Source organism: Terrapene carolina, unplaced genomic scaffold, assembly GCF_002925995.2.
Source record: "Terrapene carolina triunguis isolate 2854851 unplaced genomic scaffold, T_m_triunguis-2.0 Scaffold67, whole genome shotgun sequence".
NCBI lineage: Eukaryota > Metazoa > Chordata > Testudines > Emydidae > Terrapene > Terrapene triunguis.
This window is the reverse complement of record NW_020664418.1, coordinates 48418276-48440626: the sequence shown is the minus strand read 5'-3', so window position 1 is coordinate 48440626 and position 22351 is coordinate 48418276. Positions and strand designations below refer to the sequence as shown.

General features: G+C 39.8%; 1 protein-coding gene across 2 annotated transcripts in view; it reads right to left on the bottom strand.

The window, feature by feature from the left end:
* The window catches only part of MAP2K5 (mitogen-activated protein kinase kinase 5), a 188516-nt gene that overhangs the window by 92249 nt on the left and 73916 nt on the right, over positions 1 to 22351 (bottom strand). For both annotated transcript variants that reach the window (XM_024199528.3, XM_024199529.3), the window contains exons 12-15: positions 15019 to 15067; positions 7571 to 7644; positions 6587 to 6637; positions 2861 to 2932 (exon numbers count right to left, since the gene is read on the bottom strand). In XM_024199528.3, the coding sequence (XP_024055296.1) occupies positions 2861 to 2932; positions 6587 to 6637; positions 7571 to 7644; positions 15019 to 15067 (246 nt within the window). The remainder of the gene's footprint in view (positions 1 to 2860; positions 2933 to 6586; positions 6638 to 7570; positions 7645 to 15018; positions 15068 to 22351) is intronic.

The following is a 22351-nucleotide window of genomic DNA, read 5'->3' as shown; positions in this document are numbered from 1 at the left end:
ATTCACCCACGAAAGCTTATGCTTCAATACGTCTGTTAGTCTATAAGATGCCACAGGACTCTTTGTTCCTTCAATTAACAGAACCGTAAGCATAAGTCCCACCCATGTGAACCTGCTCAGGAGCTTTCGGCTGAGGTAGGGGTGTGTGTGTGTGTGCGCGCGCGCTTGCATGTGTGTGCGCGTGCGTGTGTGTGAGAGAGAGAGAGAGAGAGAGAGAGAGAACGAACAAACAGGGAATACACACAAACTGAGGTCAGACAGCCTGAAGGAGCAGACGAAAGCATGATGGTTGACCCTGCAAGAAACCTGGGAAAAGGTTTTTGGGTCAGGGATGAAGATTAAAAGAGTGCTCTTGGTACTGTGAGCAAAAGAAGCTGTTTCCTGCTAAATGATTCCCTCTGTGGACAGAAACAAGACTTTGTACATTCTTTGTAAATAAACTGAACTACATCAAAGAAATACCTAACACTAATACCTACTCCCAACTGCAACACCCACAGGGCCCGAAACTTTGACTAGTTGCTCGGGTTGAAAAGAAGCAACACTTTTGTCCATGGGCACACATCATTGTATATCCTTCACAGTCAGCTAATGAACTGGTAAATACATGATGTAGATGATTTATATCAGAACAGAACTGAACCAAAAGTCTACCCTGGTCAATATGAATGCATTACAATTTCACTTTAGCCCCCTGTTGACTACACTCACTTACAGAGACTGTGTTGACATGAATAAATTTTGTATTTCTCCCAAAATTCTGAGAGAGCTCCAGTGATGTAATCATTGACAATAGTGGCTTCCAACTGCAGTAAATTGAATTAACAGCACTGCATCCCTTGTGACCCATTAGCGTATGTCATTATTGTATATTCAGAGTTAATTTTAATCAGTCTTGGAAAAAAGATTGACAAGATATGAATGCAATAATTCAAAGTTAAACAAGCAACACATGATGCCCGTATTTTCAATCTGGTTAAGTTTAATCATGTGTTTTTCAACAAACATATCTATATTCAATAAGGTAACATATGAGAGTCTTGGTTAACTTCCAGTTCTCTATGGGTGAAATTCACCCAGATGCAGAGGGCCAGCACAAAGATTATGTCCCATTTAAGCCCTTTCTTGCACTGGACTTCAGCATAAGTCTATGCACCACTGGCCATCTGTACAGGACGGAATTTCACTCTAAGTTAACATTATTTGACATCTACCAAAAGAGAATGGAATGGCATCTGTAGGATTCTATTGTCCCTTCGTCTGCATGTGGAAGAGGATACAAAGCCAGGACAAATCTTTCTGAGTTAAGGTCCAAGCATATCTTTGGGCAGAAATTTTTTCTAGACACTTAGATGGTGAACAGTGTAATCCTTATGGAAGTATATGAAAGCCTGGAGGTGTTGCTGATTCCCACAGAGGCTAGGAGTTTGAGATGACAGGTGGAAAGAAAGAAGAGAAAAGCAATGGTATTGTGCCAATGATGCAAGATAGGCAAAGAATACCAGGGATCTAACTAATGGTCTCTTGCCTTATATTACCCACAGGCCTGTGTGCCCCTTAAAAAGCATTGCATGCACACTTAAGTATGTGTATGACCTTTAGTTCGATTTTGTGTGATGACCACTCTGGGATACAAATGCCGGGTCTTTCAAACCTTTGCTTGTTCTATTCCTCCCACTTCCTACTTAGACTATATTAAAATGGGACACATTATTTATACTAAGGTTGCCATCACTGCTGCTCCATGGGTCAGCCATTAGAAGTTTCTTTCATATGCTGTGGTCATATTGTTATCAGACAGTTCTCCCCACAAACTACTAATATATTTTTAAATATTCTAAGGTAATAGAAAAGCATAAAAACAGTCAGACCTGATCTCTACCAGCCCTCCAACCAAGAGTCTTGGGTGATCCCGAACACAATGACTAATTCTGATGCCAGATCAGTCACCTTTCCCTTTCCCCTGGATCAGGCCAAGCTGATTTCACTTGTCAATTCCTCCTCAAATGATTGGCAGTTCTAGTTATCCTAAGCACTGTAGCCCCTCCGTTGTTTTCTACAACATAGGATGCCCACCTTTGTAAAGAACTATGAGATTTAGGTTTAAGAACCTCAGATGAGTACTAAGCAGAAATACCAGACTACTTACATTTTCACTGGATCAGAAGTTACCTTATGGTGAATGAAAATTACCAATATCACACTTGCAGAATGTACCTGTATCTCCCATTACAATATTTCTACCTGACCACATTCTCCTTGCATAGCTTTGTTTCAGTGAGACATTTCTAGGTGTGAAACAACGAGCGTACGTGAAAAGTTGACCTTTTGGTGAATACCCAATACTAAACAGTATAGTCAATCACATGGCGAGAAATCCATCCCATCTGGCACAAAGCCACAATTATCAGGCTGTCTGCAAGGAACTCCACTGGGGTTCAGGAATGGTACTTACCCAGCTCAGCCTCTGGATCTCCACAGCCCTATGATAGCCCACCCTTAGTGGGCTAGTCTGCATTGGCCTTTTCAGACCCGGTGTAGAACAACCCCACCCCCAGTGGCATGCAGGGAGTGTAGAGATGTCCTCCCAACCGCACTCCACGTACCCTGATCCCCACTCTCACTGCACAGCCCTACCAAAGGGCTTAATTGGTGCATACAGGCTCTCCATACCTAGGTGGATTTGAGCCACTGAGAACGAATCCATTCTAGATACAGTGAAGAAACTGAGCAATGGCTAAGCTTATATATACAAAAGGAACTTTGTTGTATAATAGGGAATATGTCAAATAATTTGAATCTTAGATTTAGTTCAGTTCTTTCAATGTGCCTATAAGAACAAGTATATATGTTTACATACCTCCATGAAGGAAATCCCTAAACTCCATACATCGGAATGAATCCCATATTGTTCCCCTGAAATTCGTTCAGGCTGAAAGAAAGGAGGGGGAAAAAACCATCTTCTTTAGCCTAGACAAACAAACATGCATATCTCTCTCTTGAAAGTTAGCCCTGGGCAAATAAACTTGCTCAAAATTTTGCAAGAATCTTAAAATTCAATTTGCCTAATCTGGAAAATAATGAAGGTACTAGGTTATTCATAAACATGACACTTTATTTTTACCTGGGTTCTGCAACTAGGCATGGGGCTCTGTCCCGCTCAGACACGCCATCCTGCATGGCCATGTATCTAGTAAACTTGGCTAATGCATTTGTGCCTGGACTATCTTATTTTGCAAGAAAACCAACAGTGTGCACCTACACAACAAAGCACCGTATCAGGTTCTAAGACTCCATGAATGGAACGGATTTACTTCTAGTCCAGAGTGAGAGGTAAGGTATACCAAGAACAAAAATATTGAGTAAAGGAATTGAATAGGGTCGTGGGGGATTAAAAATTAATGGGACTGAATTAAACCAAGGTTACTTTTACAATTAGCAAGCTAATGCTTCAAAAGGGAGTCACACGCTTAGCAATTTTCTTTTAAAACTCTTCAATTAATATATTAAACAATAAAAAAGATTTCACTCAAAACTATTAACAGCCCATTTACAGAAATACAAGAACACTGTAAAATGAAGCAGCTAGTTTTTATCTGAAAGCTACAATTCAAGCTTTCCAAGGTCAAGTACAGTGTGAAATGCAACAATAAAAGGCTCCATGAGACTTCTCTCCCCGCTGTGCTATTAATTCACCTGTCTAGCCAACTACCTACAAACCACTGGCTGTATTTCTAGTCTCTAATAATCCAGAGACCTTTTCAGAAAACACACTCCCAAATTAGTGCCAGTCCAACGTGTTTGGGGATGTTTACTCTGCACTGCTAATCCCAGGTTGAGGGCTTTTATCACAGCATGAATGTTAAGTAAAGAAACACAGAGCTGTCTCTGTTATCTTTATGGATCACCATTCTAAATAGCTTTCCAGAATTACCATGCCAAAAAAGTCAGCTTGTGTCAGACAGAATGCTTAGTTTATACTGAGTTACATACTTACATAAAACAAGAATCTTATTACTGTGGCCACCAAGACAATCATTCATAAATACAGTTATTCTTAGGACAAGTTTACATGAGAAAGTTTTCTGGTATGATAATGTGGGTTAGGAGTGCAATCTTTTTATGATATTTTTATACAGGCAAAAGCCATAGAGTATACAAAGTTATACTGGCCAAAAAGTGCTTTAGCCACTATAACCTATTTTGTTCAGGGAACAAGTTATAAGCTAAAGTGGAAAAGGGGACTATTTGCCGGTAGAAGCGGTCTCTACGCTAGGAGGATTTGCCAGTATGGCTGTACCAGCATAGCTATACAGGTACACCTTTTCTAGTATGGACTAGACCCTAGCCTTCATTTAGCAGCCAAATCAGATACATAGTTCAATCTGGCTGTTTTTAAATTATTTACTTCTTTTTTATAACAGGTAAGGCTTTAAGGTAGTAAAATATCATGTATGTAACACTGAGGACTCAAAAACAACACCACCACTACCACTAAAGCAGGTGCACAAAATAGTTACATCTGTCCATCTACTTCCACGTTTCGAAGTGTCACGTAACACTGCTTTGTTTTGCAATCATATTTTCACACCAAAGCTTTTGTTCTTGCATACTGGTACAAAACACAAGCAATTTTATATTATCTTTTGGAGACTGAGGTATAAATTTGATGACTGGCAACAACTCACTCAAGAAGCAAAGCAATTTTAATACATGAAATCTGATCAAATATTTTATAGTTTGACTCCTCTCATTTTCAATTAACAGATGGACGCATCACATTCATCCATAAACAATAAGAAAAAAGTAATTTCTTTAATGTACACCTGGGAAGGAGAACTGTAATCTGGATTTGTTCATTAAATGAAAAATACAATTTAATTATTAGAGCTATTTAAAACCACTCTAAGAAGAAGCGCTGAGTTAGAGAAGTGGAGTCATTTGAAGTTTTTTTTTTGGTAATCACAGTATTTCCATTTTTTTTTAAGAGATTGGAGCTGTAGCAATCAGCAGGCCTGGGTATCAAAAGTAATACATTTGATGTGTTTTACATTTTCCCCATACCTAATATTCTGATCACACAGTGTGGTTTAAGGCTTGTTAGGATGGTGACATGATTGTTTCAGAGGCTGAATGATGTGCACTTCTTGGCTAGAAAAACACTTAGCAAATAAATGGACTCCCTGCTTGTTATCTGCTAACAAGGACACAAGAAAAAAATATATATAAAAGCAATTAAAGGTCACAGATTTCTCCTCCTCCCTCCCATCTTCTGGAGTTTGAAAGGACAAATGCCAGGCATTTTGTACTACAGTACTGTTTGCAGATTGTCCTTTACCAAAGGCAGGATCCATTTTTCTCATTTATTTTTAGATATAAGAGCAATGTTTTTTGCCAACACTATATTTTAAACACTAGACAAGGACTCCACATTAATTCTACATTCTTATCTGAAGTATTGAAGTTTTCATACTCCACAAAATGGGTGTGTGAAACCATTTGTACGAACTTTGGCAAAGACAAAATTGTGGTAGCTTTTGCTGTATTCTCTCAATATTATTTATGCCACCACTTTATTTATTTAATTTTAAACCTAGTCTTTCCAATGGGACTAGAGTCACTTGTCACTTAACAGGCATGGTAAAATGGTAGAATCCAATCTGTCAAACCTATGACAGAAGTCCCCAGAAAGAGATATCATAAAAGTTTGTTAATCTGATTTAATAGGAATGGAAATATATATATATATATATATATATTATTCTGTAGACAGAACATACAAGTAATCTCATCATGGCACGCAAAATTTCTTGGTTAAGTAATAGACGGAACATACTGATTAAATGGATAAGCATTGCATGAAAGTGACAAACACTAAAAACATGCAAGTTAATTGTCTAATGGTATAATACTTTCTGTGTTGTCTAGTGATTTCCTGTATAACAAAACCAATGTATGTCATTGGGGTTAACTAAGGTGGGGGCTTAGCACTTTCCACTTACCAACTTTGCACTTTCACCCTTACACATTTTGCAAACATTTTCAAATTGAACTATGAATAGATCTGATAGAAACTGTTTTAGGCAAGCAAAGCACTTAAGCACATGTTTAGATTCACTGAAGTCAATGAGACTTAAGCACACGCTTAAATGTCTGCTAAACTGAGACCTTAAAAAATGGTTCCCAAACTGTGAGCAACAATGGAGCATGGGTGATCCGCCAAGCACATGCTGGCTACCCCGGGACAGCTAGCTGTTTATATTGTATTGGCTCTCCTCTGTTCCAAGCTGTTACACTGCTTTTGAGACAACTATAAATACATTAAAAGAAATACTTTCCCAATATTACTTTTCCTTATCAGCAATTGCTGTAGCTGTCACAGAGATGCTGTGTGATCACAAGGAGGAGGGGAGTTAGTCTGTGTGATGGTGAATGGGAGCAGTTTCCATGGGACATACTCTATTAAGATGCAGATAGGAAGAAATCTGAGAAAACCCCTGATTTAAAAATATATCCTACATCATATAGAACAAAGCAGCATACAAAGACTTCTTTTGAAATGTTATTTCTGCATAAATTTACTTACCGCCATATAAGCATTTGTTCCAACATACGTCTTGGCTATAGAATTCACCAGCTATCAGACAAAACAGTCTGTTAGAACAATATAAAGATAATGTGGAAATAAAATGGGCAATTATTCCTCATTTAACCTACAATAATCATTTCTATAAATCAACTAAAAATTATGTAAAAGGGAACAAATTTATCTACAAAGGCATTAAAAATGATTAAATCGGTCTTTTCTTTTGAATGTGAGCTCCAATTTAAAACAAGCACTGCGTTACAGTTTATAGCAGATAACCTTAAACAATTCCGTTAAACAGGATGCTTATAGCTTTAGTACCCCCAAACTAGTCTGATATAAAAAGTCAATTTGAAGTAGGATTGAACACACTCATTTTTCAGTCAGCTGGCTCAAGATGTGAATAAAGCCACATTCATTACTAGAACGCAATGAACACTAAATACGCTGGAGGGACAACAGACTTTGACAACTTATAATACAACGCTGACCTTCTCTTTGGTCCTCATGTTTGGCGGAGAGAAAAGGTGGCTGCAATTCAAATCAACATCACAGCAAGCTCATGGGTCACTATCACTGAGGTTCTCCAGGGAGGCCCAAAATGGAAATTAATTAAAATTTGTGCTGCACATTGTCAAGGCCCACCACTATTGTTGCTACCAATATTAATTTTTATTGTGGGCCAGTTGGGCTCCCCAGACACATCTCCCACTCTGCCCTCCCTTTTGTCTGGCCAAAACGCTTTCATATCGAAGCTGCATATCAATGAAGTTTGCTATTCGTAAGTAGTAATTACAATATCAGCAGTTTTTACTGTCATTAAACAATGAACAATCATATTCTGATGAAGGAAAGTCGCTTGGAGATTACAAATGAATAACACTCTCCCAGCAGAGGAGAGTTTGCTGCGGGCCTGTTTGTCTTGTAGCCAGGTGATTTCTATTTTAGAAAAAAGAGTAGGCAAATAGCTAAGGGAGGGGATACCTGTGTGCTAACCCCAAAGTCGCACAGCTTCACCTGTCCTCGTGTGTTCACCAACATATTAGAGGGTTTCACATCTGTCAAAGAGGGACAAAAGAGGGCTTTCAAATAAATTATTCTCTGTATGCAATTTTGATATAAAGATATATATGCATCTAGTCATATCAGGTTTTTAATAGGAGACATTTTAAATTCACTCTCTCTGATCTGTAACACTCTAGCATTGCACTACTTCCTCACCGAGGTTGGATTCCAATAATTTAGTCTAACCCTCTTATAAACCCTATATTGATCTTCTTGTAATCGTCTCTCTTCAACTGCTTGGATTTCAAGTAGTAGTAACAAGATTTAAAAAAAAATTATTACATACACACACTCTATTATTATTGCATACACATACATATTATATACACACCCCACACACACAAAATGCTGGCATACACATACACACAAACATAAATATACACACATCAAAGACTCTCGCAGAATCTAGCCCCAATTCTGCAGCCAGATCCAAACAAGGTGGATCTATGTGCCTGCACAGAGCCCTGTTGAAGTCAGCGTGGCTCTACCCGCATGGCTCCTATTACAGGACTGGTGCACTCCTCCCATGATCTCAGTGCTGTCACATAAATGAACTGCCACAATCCTATCAAAATGGACTGCTAATCCCACTCTAACAAATAAATACACCAATGAACATCATAAAATAAGCCCCCCTCAGTGCAGAGATTATAAAGTTGACACTCTGTGACACGAAATAGAAGTGGTAAGATTATGTTGCATACTGTACATTCTACCAGTAGATAGACTTCTAATTGTTTCCTGTAACTGATCAAATGTAGTGCAGATCTTTCCATTCCAGGGATGCTGGCCAGAATACATGATAAACGGCTTGATACAGCTCTGACCAAAAACTTGCACAGATTAAAGTATGGTGGATGTGTGTAATGACTGCTTTCTCATGGCATTATGAATTGAAAGTAATAGCTTGCGTCTTTGCCTTCTTTAAAAGTGAACAGTAGTTGGGTGCAGATGGATGAAAACCAACTAAGAGAGAACCTAATTTTGTTTATCATTAACTTTGGCTTTGTTTAGCAGATGTTTTCCGGGTATCACAGTAGCTTGCTTAATTTGTCTTTGTAATGTAAGTATATAACTTCAATTAACAAGCTGATTAAATGCTCTGATGTTTGGGGCAAAAAGAAAGCTATTTTTTTTAAAGGGTGGGCACCATAAATAATTTGATAATGTTCTCCATGCTTCAAGATCATATTAATAAAATTAGTGTATTTGTAATCTCTCTCCCCGATACCCAAAATACAAAATCACCATCATGTATCTCCATCATGTCACAGCTTCAAGGACACAGTGCCTATTTCACATAACCCTTATTTCAACTGTATAGATTCAGTTTTCCTCTGACACTCTTAATGATTTCTCACCGACCTCACCAGTAGGTGAGGCAAAATACTGATTTAAAACTATCCATGCAGTCGGAAGAACCTCAGTGCTCTTTCAACCAACATTTTAAAATACATTATTTTCTAATACAAATTCTGGGAAGACTCCAGTATTGTCTCTTTGTAGCAATCTATTAAACTGTATACAACTCTCTACTGCTGGGTGACCACTCTCAATTTAACTAGACCTGGAGCGTCACCAGCATGTCTCCATTATGAATGTCTAAGAAGAACAGTACAGCAGCCATAGGCTGCACAATAATCCTATTCATTATGTTTAATTGTCTTCTGAAAATATGTCAGCAGATACATCTACCTAGTTATTACGTCTGCATTGCATTCTAATGAGCTAAACAGCAGGTACAATTAAATATGCAAAATATGCTGACATTTTGCATTACAAATTAATCTGTTTACAGCAGGAATGCATTTAAAGGAAGATTGCAGTGAAACATGAAGTCCCTACATCTAATTGCAGAGCAAAGCCAATGGCTCCAAAACACTTGTCGATATTTAAAAAAAGGATAATTAACAATCAAACAAGCACAGTAACTAGCTTGACAAGGTCAGACTGAATTCTTGGGAGAGGTCCCTAGTTCAGAGTCTGTGAGCAACATGGTGTACAGATGATTGTAAGTGGCCAGCCAGCCACCTGCTACTGATGCACCTTACGTTCACAATACTCCTCTCCCCACTTTCCTCATATCTGACACCTGCACAATACAACCTGAGAGAAGGGTCAGAGGGCGGCAGCTGGGAGGATGTGTGACATAGGTAAGAGTCATGCTGGGGAAAGTGTGGTCCACATGATTACATGAGGATCCCAGAGTTCTGGAGGCTCTCAGGCTATTAGAGTCTCAATCTACCCGCATATTTTTACCAAATGCAGTACAATGATTGGATCTGTAATACAACAGTGGTTTAACAATGGCAACATTCATGTATTTTATACACAGAGAGCCAACCCTTTAGTCCCTCCAGTATCACTGGCAAAGTTCCCATTGATTTCAACAGGACTAGGCTTTGGCTCTTAGATTGAACTTCAGCTTAGTCAGGAGAAGGAAGTCAGCGGCTTTCCCCACCCTTGCTGCATTCACAGCATCTAGCTGTTTTGCAAGGCACCTAAAAACGCTGCCGTTCTCTACTCTGAATTATAGGAGCCTCTTCCAGGCATTAGGTTTATACCTGGGAAGGAGGAAGAACACAGCAGCTCTCTCTGAGAAACACCTGTCCCACAGTGTGAGGGAGATACTATATTTAGAATGGCATCCATGCAGCTACATTCTTCTTCAATAAAATTTTTACTAAGGGCTTGACTGTAGATGTGCCATGAACCCACAACAAGGGACAATGCGTAGTTACGCTGCCCCAGGAGCAGATCGGGGAGAGACTTGTGTGGCATGTGAGAGTGCATATTTATACTTGATATATCTGTTAGACATCGGTGTACACGGTGATAGAGCCATTTAATTTATCTAAGCTAGCAAAAAAAAACAACAAAAACAAAAAAACGCACATGATCCAATGCGCACATGATCCTAAACTAGGTAGTAGCCTCTATTCTACAAGTCTTGCTCATTTCTTTGGCAATGTCGAGCCAAAATTCATGTAACTGCTGGACGATGTAATCTGTCATTATGCATATTATTAGTGCTATTGCACTAGTGACTGGCACTGGCGACCAGCATTTAGGGTTTGGTGTTATTCAGTTTACAAATGTAGGTAAGTAACTGAACACATATTTATTTTAATACTTGTTACGAATAACTGTACATATCGCCTGGAAAGGGTGAGCTCTGGAGTCAAGATACACCTTGCCCCTGGAGACTTGGTACACACGCACACGCAGTCACTCTAGGCTCATATACCCAGAAAGTGGAAGATTGAGTTCAGATCTAAACTTGTAAAGTTAGATTTTACTGCCCAATTCATTTACACGTGTGCTATTTGCTAAAACGTTGCACCATGAGATGTAACCGGCAGAATTCAACTTATGAAAGTTCTACAACACTGCTCCTCTGGAAACTGCAAAAAGGCTCACTTGTAGATCTGAGCAATTGTGTGCACAGAGCAATGAAGTTCCTGATCAAATGTCACCTCTGGTAGGTGGAGCTAAACATGGGTGACAAAAGGCCACTGGGCCTAGCAAACTTGATGTATCCTAAAGGATCTTCTTCTGCAAAGGCTCAAAACCAGCAGAGGCCGCGGGGCGGAGGTGGGGGGGGGGGGAGAGCAATTAGGAAATAGTGCTTGTTGGCAAGCAGATGTCATCAGACAACAGATGCATAAAGAAGTCTCAGTTATCTGCTGCAGCCATTGTACCATTCCACAAAAGAACAAGGAGAATTCAGTGCAAGTTTCCATCACTTCAATAAATTTCACACCCAGGATGGGTTTTGTGTTTTACTCCAAAGTCTTGTGGCAACAGGTATAAAGCAGCGTAGTGTATCATCACCGACAGCCTTAGCATTTATACAGAGCCTTTCACCCAATAAGCTCAAGGCTTTGAAATGACAAATTAATTAAACTTTATCCCGGTAAAATACATATTATGCCCACTGTATCTACTGTGGCACAAGCAAGTTAAGAAACTTGTCCACACTCACTCTTAGTCAGTAGGAGAATCAGAAACCAAAACCAGGAATCCTAATTCCTGGTCTCCTCTTTTTACCACTACAGCATTCTGAGTAAGATTTTCAAATGGACTTAAGACCCATTTTCAAAAGTGGCTAAGTCACTTAGGCACCGCTGAAAATTTTATCTAATGTATCCAGATTAAGGATTTGGAATGAGTGCTCAAATTGGAAGGTCTTGCTCACCTTCTAGATAACATCATAATACAACAGTAGAAGGGATATAGCAATCAGACATGTATGTTGTTTGTATAGATACAAACACATGCATGAAATGTATATACACAAAATATACTCATGTAATATTTTATTGTGTGCACTTCTCCTTAATGAGCATGCTTTACCAAAGAAAAGAAGAAATACCATTTGGATATAATGTATACTCTCTGTACTTTATTCTTGAACTTAATGGACTTGGCTTCCTCTTTCTGCAAACTTTGACTTTGTGCAAAATTAGACCAGTTTGATTGCTAATTCTGTGTTAAATCTAAGTTCATTTCTCATTACCCTTCCATTTCTATTCTTTATCCTGAGGGGAAGAGAGAGCAGTTAGCATTGGGCCATTCTCACATCTTCCAAAGAAGTGGTATAGGTGTTAATCTTTTGTTTATGTTTGATGTGGGTAATAACGACTATGACTACAGCTTTAGGTTTATTAATATGCACAACTACCAGCTCATTAACCACAAGGTATGTTTTGAAGTTAAGCTGAAATATTTGCTGAAATGTCTGATCTGGAATAAAAGACTTGCTCATTATTTGTTTCCTTTGCTTTTATCCATCCTCTAGTCAGAAATTGCCATGTTTGCTGCACTGTATTATACATCTTTTTTCATGAGGACCACTTCTCCACCTTGATTATCACCACTGGGGAATTTTTTGACTCCTTAGTCCATAAGAGCCTTCTATGCGATACATTTTACGCACGATAGCAAAAAAGTCAAGGTTAAATTTTCTTCCATTTGCCTAATGCATTCAATCCTATATATAGCTACTCATGACTAATGAGAAATAAATATGTATTCTGATTTGCACTTCATTGCTCTGTATCCATCTACACAGATATAGGATGTGGGCGCATGTACACCCACATTCCCGTACGTGTTTATTTACAACCAAAGTCCCTTGAGGGAACACCGCTGGACCCTGTCATGTTACTTAGCGTCCCATCTGATGTTTTATAGCTTATGTATATATATTTTCAGTTTGAGCAAACCAGGAACAGATCAAGCCCAGCAAAATCTGAAGTGAGAAGAAGGATGAGTTTGTTTCTCTCTCTTTGGACCAGATGTAGCCTCATGCATTCCAGAAAGCACCAAGGCACTTTCCATCCCAAGTAACCTCTCAAGGCGTAATCAATATTCAGTACGCCTTTTAATCAAGCCAATGAAAGTTATGGAAAATGATGTTGGAGAAGTCACAGTTAACCGGGCAGGAAAAAAATCGGATTTAGCTTCTAAACTCAAAGCAATAGAAAGGCATAAAATATTACATTTACAATGTCTGCGCTTGACTATCAATATTATTGGTTATCTGAAAGACCACCCGCAATTCATTAGGCAGACAACTCATTTTAAAATGAGTGTTTAAAATAATATTTTGCTCTATTTCACCAGTGAAGAGGCTAAGCAATGGCTTCTCACACTAACTTCATGAATTGGCCATTATGGGAACGGTTCTAATGTAAGTGAACTGGCATTGTTTTGTACATTGGGAACATGATATAGAGTTTTTCATTTGTACAGAGCAGCTTTTGCATCTGTTCCATTCACCCTTTGCTCTTGAAGGAAGATAAACTGTTAATTCCATGCTTTTGAGGAAACTCAGAATGAAGGGTAACATTTGTAAATAACTATCCAGAGCTAAACCATCCTTAGTAAATTTTATCAAATGTAAACATCACAATGAAAGCCTCATTTCCTCCAGGAAGAGGACAAGAAAATTATAAAATGGCCAATGTGAATGGTAGCTCTTACAAATTAATAGCAGGATTTTCAAAGGAGCCTAAGGGAGTTAGGTGCCCAACACCCTTCGGCTCCTTTGAAAATCCCGACCTCTCTCTTAGTATTCAAAGGTACTTTTCCACCTGTAGCTACTAAAATACATATTCCTCTGTTCTCCCAACAGCACGCTATTAACATCCTCTCACACACAAATGTCACTGATAAAGCAGCACCCTTTTGCAGGTATAGCACAGAAAAAACATTAACTGAGAAGTTAGGATTGCAAATCTGATTAACAATAAGAAGATCTGAAAATTCATAAATTCTAAGAACCGGGCTGGAATTTTATTATTATTTCTATTGCACTAGAAGCCAGGGTTCCATTTGCTAGGCACATACAAACATATCAACATGCCCAAAAGAGTTTACAATGTGAATTCAAAGTTCCTGTTTAAAGCAGAAACTCTGAATTTAGACTACTCATTTCTCCTCGAGTTGATACTTTCTCTTATCCTCCTTTTAATCACAAATAATGTCTGCTACTGTACCCTCCAACTGTGCACCAGGACTGAGTGAGCAGATGGGTTAAATTAAGCAGTATTGTTAGCAACATTAAGATCTGTAGCTGTTACTTTCAGACACTTTGGTACCATTATAAATGCAAAGAGTTTTCTTCTTGTTTGCCAAAATACTTACTTAACCCTTTCCTTGTTCTCGAACCGGTATATCCTCAGCATCTGCCATAGTTTGGCAAGTGATGCTCTGTTTTTGAAAGAGCTGGTACATATGGATCAATTTAGCCATAATAATTATATTACTAAGAAAATCTAGAAGTCACAAATAGGTGAAAATTTAAGAGAAGTCAAAAAATTAACTTGAGGAATGAGGATAGGACTTTATACTGAGAATGGTTTCAACTTTGCTTACGTAGATTTAAAAAGTTTCACTTCTTTGTCCTTCAAAATAGTAGTGTAGGGGTAATGAGCCAAATATTTATGTGCCTAAAGATGCAGATGAGTACCTAGTCAGAGTATTAAAAGTGCCTATTTAGGTTAGGCATCCAAATCCTATTGAATTCAATGGGAGTTAGGCGCCTAACTTGCTTAGGCACTTCTGAAAATCCCACTAGGCATCTATCTGCATCTTTAGGCACCTAAATACTTTGGAAAAATCTGGTTCTGTCTGTCTAGTTTTTTGTTTGGATGGGGGAGAAACAGAGAAAAGAGGCAGACAATAAAAATCCATAACCAGAGAATGTGAAAGGCTATCGAGTAAATTAATCCCTGGCATAACTCCACTGATGTCAGCAGCATCACAGGGCTTAGTGTGGCCCACCGTCTTTGTAAAAAGCTGCGCTGAACCAGAAAGTGGGATAGTCACTTAGAAAACAAAAGAACAAAGCTGTCACTCACCTCTGTGTAAAATCTTTAAACTCCATAAATAGGTAAGGCCTTTAACAACCTGCATACAAGAGAAACAATACATAATAAAAATTTCTAATCGGGAACTATACGCATTTCAGTTGGATTTTATTCTTAAGGATTTGGGTTGCAATTGCAAGAAGCAAGATTGAAAAATAGGTCTATTCCAGTTTACCGCATGTTTTGCTGGTTGTCTTAGCTGCATTGTCCAGTAGTCACCCTGAAGATCAAGTCCAACTTTATCTCTTGGTTTATTAAGAATACTTTCATTAATTCCTGAGTGTTATTAATTTCACATGAAGGAGTTCATTACAGTTTTAGCTGAAATAAGTATGAGTAATGTCTAAAATAGACAGCTTAGTCTTCAGAGAATATATTTAGGGGCCAAATTTGGCCCAAATAGCAAATGTAGATTTCCCCCCAATCCTTTAAATCAAGTTCTGTTTGTTTGTTTTAAAGTAATAGGATGGACATTTTCTTCATACAACTATTCTAAGCAGAGGACTGAATGCATGCCCTGACTGTGGATTTAACCCACTTGAAATAGTATTCCTGTTAGGCCAATTATCTCTCTCTTTCTCTTAAAGTAATATCCAGCATTTTTTACTGTAAAAATGCCATTTTCAGGCCTATGCATTTCCAAAGTTGCTCCAGTTATTTTAAGGAGAGATATCGGTGATTCAAACTATTAACAATACATCATCAACAAATAGGCTTATTTTCTGTTCATTTGTCCCCACTCCTATAGCATGGCATTGGTTAAAGTTTACTGAGCAAAAACCTATATGTAAATGGCATAAAAATGGTGGTAGAGTAAGTAGCCTTGCTTTGTCTTTCTTTTTAAATTAAAGTTGTTGGCACATGCCATTAACATTCTACAGTGTTGAGGGTCTATAATATAAACTTCATATCAGTTTTAGAAATTAGAATCAAATCCTCTCGAGATGAAAACCTGCTGTGGAAGACCCTGTGCAAGGGCTTCAGTCTTGCAAGGTGGTGAGTAGAGCTGAGTTTGATTTGAACCCAAACACATTTTTTCAATATTTTTGTCAAATCAGAAAACTCAAAAAAAATAAAAAACCCCGAGCCAACTCAAAACCTTTTGGTTGACTTGAAGCAACTCCCACCCACCTAGTTTTTCAATTCAGGTCTCCTGACACATTTTCTGAGATCTGACATGAGTTTCAATCAACATTCCAGAGGGCACTGTGCATACATTAAGTCTACATTTCTCAAACTGACACCTCAGGATGCTTCCATACATGGAATATTTACATGTGTTTATTTCAAATGTAGCAGCAAGATAACCATTAGATCTGAGATGCACCAAGCATTACCATTTATTTTCCATCCTCTTTATTTCTCTCCTAGGATTACATTCAGAATAGTCCAGGACTATACAGGCTGTTCAATCAACTGCACAGAACACAATCCTGTACTACAGGTTACTTAGAAATAGGCTCTTCTCCCTAGATTTTGTAAAACTATCCCAATAAATAACAAAGTAATTAAACCCCCCCAAATAATGTAACTTCTTGCCTTCTGCCACCACCAAGGTTTTTTCCTGATCTGCTTTTTCCAGCAGCCCGAGATCTATAAGATGATCTAATAAACCTGATTCTATTTTTGCACACTTTTCTTCTCCAGAACATTTCTGCTGTGTCAGCCAATTATTTTTATTGCAAAATTTTTCCTACAAAATTTGCTGTCTATACTGACTTTCCACTCATTTTCCTGACTGAGGTAAGTCTTTTTGTCCAGTACTTTCCTGAACAACAGGCCATTTTAGATGGATTGGAAAGTGACAAGAGTTCTTCATGCAGAACAATGAAAATTCTTAAATGCCATTAAGGAGGTTGAAATAAAATTAAATTGTTTCTGTTAAAGTGAATGACTCAAACTTTACAAAAGTCAAAATTGTTACATGGCATGTAAAGGCATAAGATTATATTAATTTTCAGTCTTCCTATTGGATTAGAAGATTGTTCTGAAATCTCATTCATTCAGTAAGCAAAATAATGCAAGTGGAACCTGAGCCTCTTTTGTATATTGAATAATGATTTTGGATCCCTACTAAATTGCTCTAGATGGCACCTTCAGAGTGCTAAACTTGCATCCCTAGTTCCAAGTGCCTCGTGGCCTCAGATGGTAATTACCCATCACAAAGAGCCTTAATCATAGTCCATATATCCCCCTCAGTGTGGCCTTGTTCACTTTAGCCTTTCAAAAAGCAAAACAGTAGAATTCTATTTACACATTGTTTCAAAAATTGCCAGAATTATAGCAATACTAAAAAATAAGGAATGGTATTTCAGTCATTCTCCCACTTCCCCAACAAATATAGTTTTGGATACAGTAAGCTATTCTCTTCATTAAACATATATTCAGACCATTTAAAATGTTTAAAAATATTTTAAACAAGTTCTGTAATGAATTTTGAACATTTATCATGTACAGGAAGAAAGCAAACATTTGCTAGGGAAAAAAATCAACAGTTGAGAGTTATTATACATCTCTTTATTAAGGCACACACACACCACATAAGTGGTTATAAAAAGCTTGCTATTAAACCAACTATCGCATTCAGATTATCTGTGCAACAGAGTACATGAAAATTCAAGGAGTTTTTTTAATGTAAGCTATATTTTAAAGCTACAGAATAAAGAAAATGAGCATAAATTATTGGTCATTCACTGAAACACTAAAGCACACATTAAAGAGATGCCATTTTCCTATTAAGGATGGACATTTTGGTATTAAGCATTATTCTAAAAAGATGCCAGCATAGAGTATCTTTTGATTGAACATCTAGGAGGTATTATTGGCATTCAGTAAAGTAGGTTTTGCAACAATGACTTGACAAAGCCTTGACACAAAAAGTACTTCTACCTGCTGTCAATCACTCACTCTCTTGACAGTTCAAGTGCACATCCGTTCAGGGAGAACTTCAATCAACATTAGCACTAAAAATACAGTGCACAATGTCACTAATTCAGAAATGGAGGTGGAAATAAATGTGTGAAGTGGCAAGCAAAGGTAGAATAGTATCAGCCATAGAGATGCCTGAAAGCATACACACTGTAGTAGAAAATTGTTTAGCAAGATGGAGTACAGCCTGCCTCTTTCAGGGTTCTCAAATTTTCCTTTTCCTTTTCCCATGGAAAAACCACTAGCCATTCACTGAATAAAGTGAATAATACAGTAAACAGAAAAAGGTTCCCCTTCTCATCAAGGCTGCGTTGGGCAGAATGATCCAGAATTTTGTGATGGAATCAGAGACAGCTCTCTCCTCCCGAGGCTCACTTCTGGCAGCTTCCTCCATTCTCTCTCACTGCTTTCCTTTGACTAAACACCATCTGTCTTCTCTATGAGACAGCTCTCTTTCGTTGAGGCTTTATTCAGATTCCTCCCACTACCCTGCCCCTTCTCTACCACTCTCTCATCCTTATTGTATCTTATTACATCCATGGTAAATAACTAATACTGGGGGGGAAAAAGCTCAGTATTTGACAAGGCAGAACTTCTCTAGGAAAGAATGGACTTGATAATGGACTCTTGCAGGATCAACTTGAATCAAAGAAGCCTCATGCGTCTCACTTCTCCCTGAACAGTGTAACATGATGTTTGGATGGTTGGGCAGGAGTAACAAAGAAAAACAACTGTAGATGCTATACAGAACAGTGCCAATAATATCTTTACTTAATCTGTATATAAGTGCAAGGGTTTGGTGCCCAGTCTACTTCCCAGTGAACAAGTGTCCACACCAGAAAAGGTACCACTGCAACTGGCCTCAACTGGTAATACCTGGCAGTCTCAGCAGACTATTCTCTCAACAGTAGAGATGATCATGCCAAGTCGGGGATTAGTCACATTGGAAGGAGACAGGATGTGTAAGACTACACAGTTGCTACCTTAATGCACGTCTTTTATGGATACCTACTAAGTATTTCTACCAAGTAAATCACTGTGATATCTGTGACCCTTAGAAGAAAATAAGGTCCTATCCCTTCCTTTCTTACTCTGGCTGTGGATAGCACCTTTGACCCTTGGAGCACAGGTACCATGGAAGGTCCTGGTTGCCAAGAGACAATCCCATAAGTAGCTCAGTAGATTAAGACATGCACTTGAACGTGATTCACTGTTCAATGGAGCGAGCAGAGCACAGGGGTAACATATTCTTTTCTAATGGTGTTGCTTAGCAGACAGGCTATCGTGTCCTAGACTAGCTGGAGTTATTTCCAGGTGTATGGTGTATATAAGGCATTAGTTTCCAGGGCTGTCTGTCTGGCACCTTTCCTGGACACTAAATTCACTCAACATTTTTTTAAAAGAATAAATGCATGTCCCATCATGGCAGGACTGGTATAGCAAAACCCAAGACTCAAGGCTTGTCTATGCTTAAAATGCTACAGCGACACAGCCACGCCACTGCAGTGCTTCAGTGTAGACACAACCTATGCTGACGGGAGGGATTTTCCCATCGGCAGAGGTAATCCACCTCCCCAAGAGGCAGTAGCTACATCAATGGAAGAATCGTTCCATTGACCCAGCTCGGTCTACCTGGAGACTTAAGTCAGCTTAACTACACCACTCCTGGGAGTGGATTTTTCATACCCCTGACCGATGTAGTTAAACCAACCTAATTTTCTAGGGTAAACCAGGCCTTAGTCTTGATTGACGCAGTAAAGATCTACTTACTGTATTGGGTGCTCCTGGAAAGGTTGTACTTAGGAGGAATCATTGACTAATTTTGAAAAAGCTTTTAATTAACTGAAGTGCACATCATGCACATTTTTTGCAGACTCTACAGCCTACTGAAGTTGTACAGCTCTCAGGACTATAAAGGATAAACAGCCGTGTGCATATAGTGCATGGAAGATGGAAAGAAGATTTATTGATTCAAAAAAAAGCTCATGCTTCTCTCAGTACAGGAGTCTTAGGTTTTGTCTAAGTAAAATATATAAACTTGGGACATTTGTGTATTGTCCTGTCCCAATCTCTAGCCTTTGCTTTTCCATTTCCCTCTCATTACATGGACAGGGGTGTAAATACCAGGCTAGCAATCCCTGGGACCTTTGGACAACAACAAGGATAGTGTGCCTGTGTGTGTGCGCGTGCGCTTATTCAGTGACTGTACAATGGGGCCCTGTCCCATGCCTGGGACTCGAGGTGCTACTGTAATTCAAATAATACACAACAAGCAGCACCAGGGGCACTTGCAGGATACACTGCTGCTGCAGAGAAGTTACTCGCTGTAGCGGGGTGGTTACCCACTCCTGCCCTGAGGGGTTTAAAACAGCCCTGGAGGAGGGCTGTGGAAGGGCAAGAGGCCTGGGCTGATTGGGAGGAAGCAGGCTCAGGTGGGGCCATGCCCCAATCAGGGCCCAGCTGGCCCTATAAAGGCTTGAGCCAGGAGCTCAAGCAGACAGTCTCTCTCTGCGTTCAGAGGGAGACAGGCCTGGCTGCAGGGAGCTAGAGACAGGGTACCTGAGCAGAGGAGGACTGGGGAAAGGCAGAGGAGCTGGGGAGCTTCAGCCTGGAAAGCCCCAGGCTGTGGCCTAGCAGAAGGCCCAGGGGTACTGGGGGTTGCAGAGGGCAGCCCAGGGGTAGGCAAAGGCAGCAGGTCCAAACCCAACCTTGCCTGTGATGAGTGGCTGATACTGCAGTCTGCCCCAGGGCGTGGGGACTAGACGATGACTGGCAGTAGCCATATACTGAGGCGAGGTGGGCTTAGTGGGTGGGGGTTCCCCGGGGAGGGGAGACACTAAGACTGAGGGGTTACTACCAGGGGGCAGCGCCCCAGATAACAGGGCACCGGGTCCGGGAGGGACACGGGGGCCAAGCGGTAGCAGGACACCGGCCTGCAGAGGGCGCTCCAATGGCTGGAGAGCTAATTCCCATGGATGACCAGCAGGAGGCGCCGCAGGGGTGAGTCCGCCCTGTTACACTCGACATGCAAGGGCCTTTGTTTCTCTCTCTCTGACTGTTCTCAAGCAAGTGCAGAGAACTAGCAAGGGGGCAGAAGATAGCTTCCAAACTCCATCCTCACTGCTGGATGTGCCTGTTGTGGCTTACGAGTGAGGAAATGTGATCAAGCTGCTTCTTTGAATCTGCCTGCTCATTTGTCCACCTCCTATCCCACTACCAGTCCATGCAGTGACCACCGTGCAGGCAGATGTAGGATCAACACACATCAGGTGTCAACCATCTGAGGTGAGTAGCAGGGAGTGTTTGCCAGCAACAGATTTGGTAAGAGGTCAGGCTGAACAATGAGCAGATGTGAAGCTACTTAGACAAAATGTCATCGGAAAAGGATGTTCATTATTCTGGGCAGAGAACAGAGAGAAAGTAGAGCTGTGAATTACAATGAACAGAGACTAAATAGCTGCCTGTGTTGGATTAAAGGATTTAAATTATCAGCTTGATGTATAATGAATGTGAAAACCCAGCACTTAATTAAATGGCACATGATAGAATAACTTTGTTATGCTTTAAACTGCTTAAGTTATCAAAGTATTTCTTAGATTTAGCAATTGTTTAGCAGTATCCCTCACCCCCATGATGTTCGCTAAGATGTTGTTCAATTAGCCTCGGTTCAGGCTTTGAAAGCAGATTATAGAATAGAAAAGTCACTCCATATTTTGCAAACACCATTACCAAAATCAAGGGAACAATGCACTTGTACTCACTATCATGATGAAGCCCTCAGATGCCGCTGAGACACACTGATGTGCTAGAGGGGGCTCTCAGGAGCCCCCTGTCAAAATTCTGCCACCAAACTGAAGGGAGGTTGGGGCTTATATCCCTACCTAGGACAGGGTTTGGTTCCCCACTCCCTTGGGTTTAGAGCTAAATCACCCCTACTAGAGATGACTTGTGTGAAGGATCACAGAAATGGGTTGGGAATAAACATACCCCATAGGCATGTTTTGCTTGGACTTGCTCTTCCAGGAGAGCAACTTCAGTCTCCTGCTTCAGGAAGTAGATCAACAGTGGGGGAAAAACTCTACTGTACAAGCGGTTCAACGTACAATGCCACTGCACCTTGAGAACAGGTGTATGCAGCAGAACACAGCAAGCCTTTGTTTGTTCCCATCAGGTTTAGTCACAACTTCTTGGCCCGAGGAGCAGATCTAAATGATTCACCTGCCTTTGTGCATAGAGAGGACCAGAAGAGCTGAAACACACGAGTGAGTCAGTCAGCAGCAGTTCAGCAGAAGCACAAGAGCAGCCACCATAATATGTCAATATGGTCCCATTTTCACGGGGACCCATTTTCACGGTCTTTCATGGTCTTCCGGCTGCTTATCAAGGCCGTAAGTGC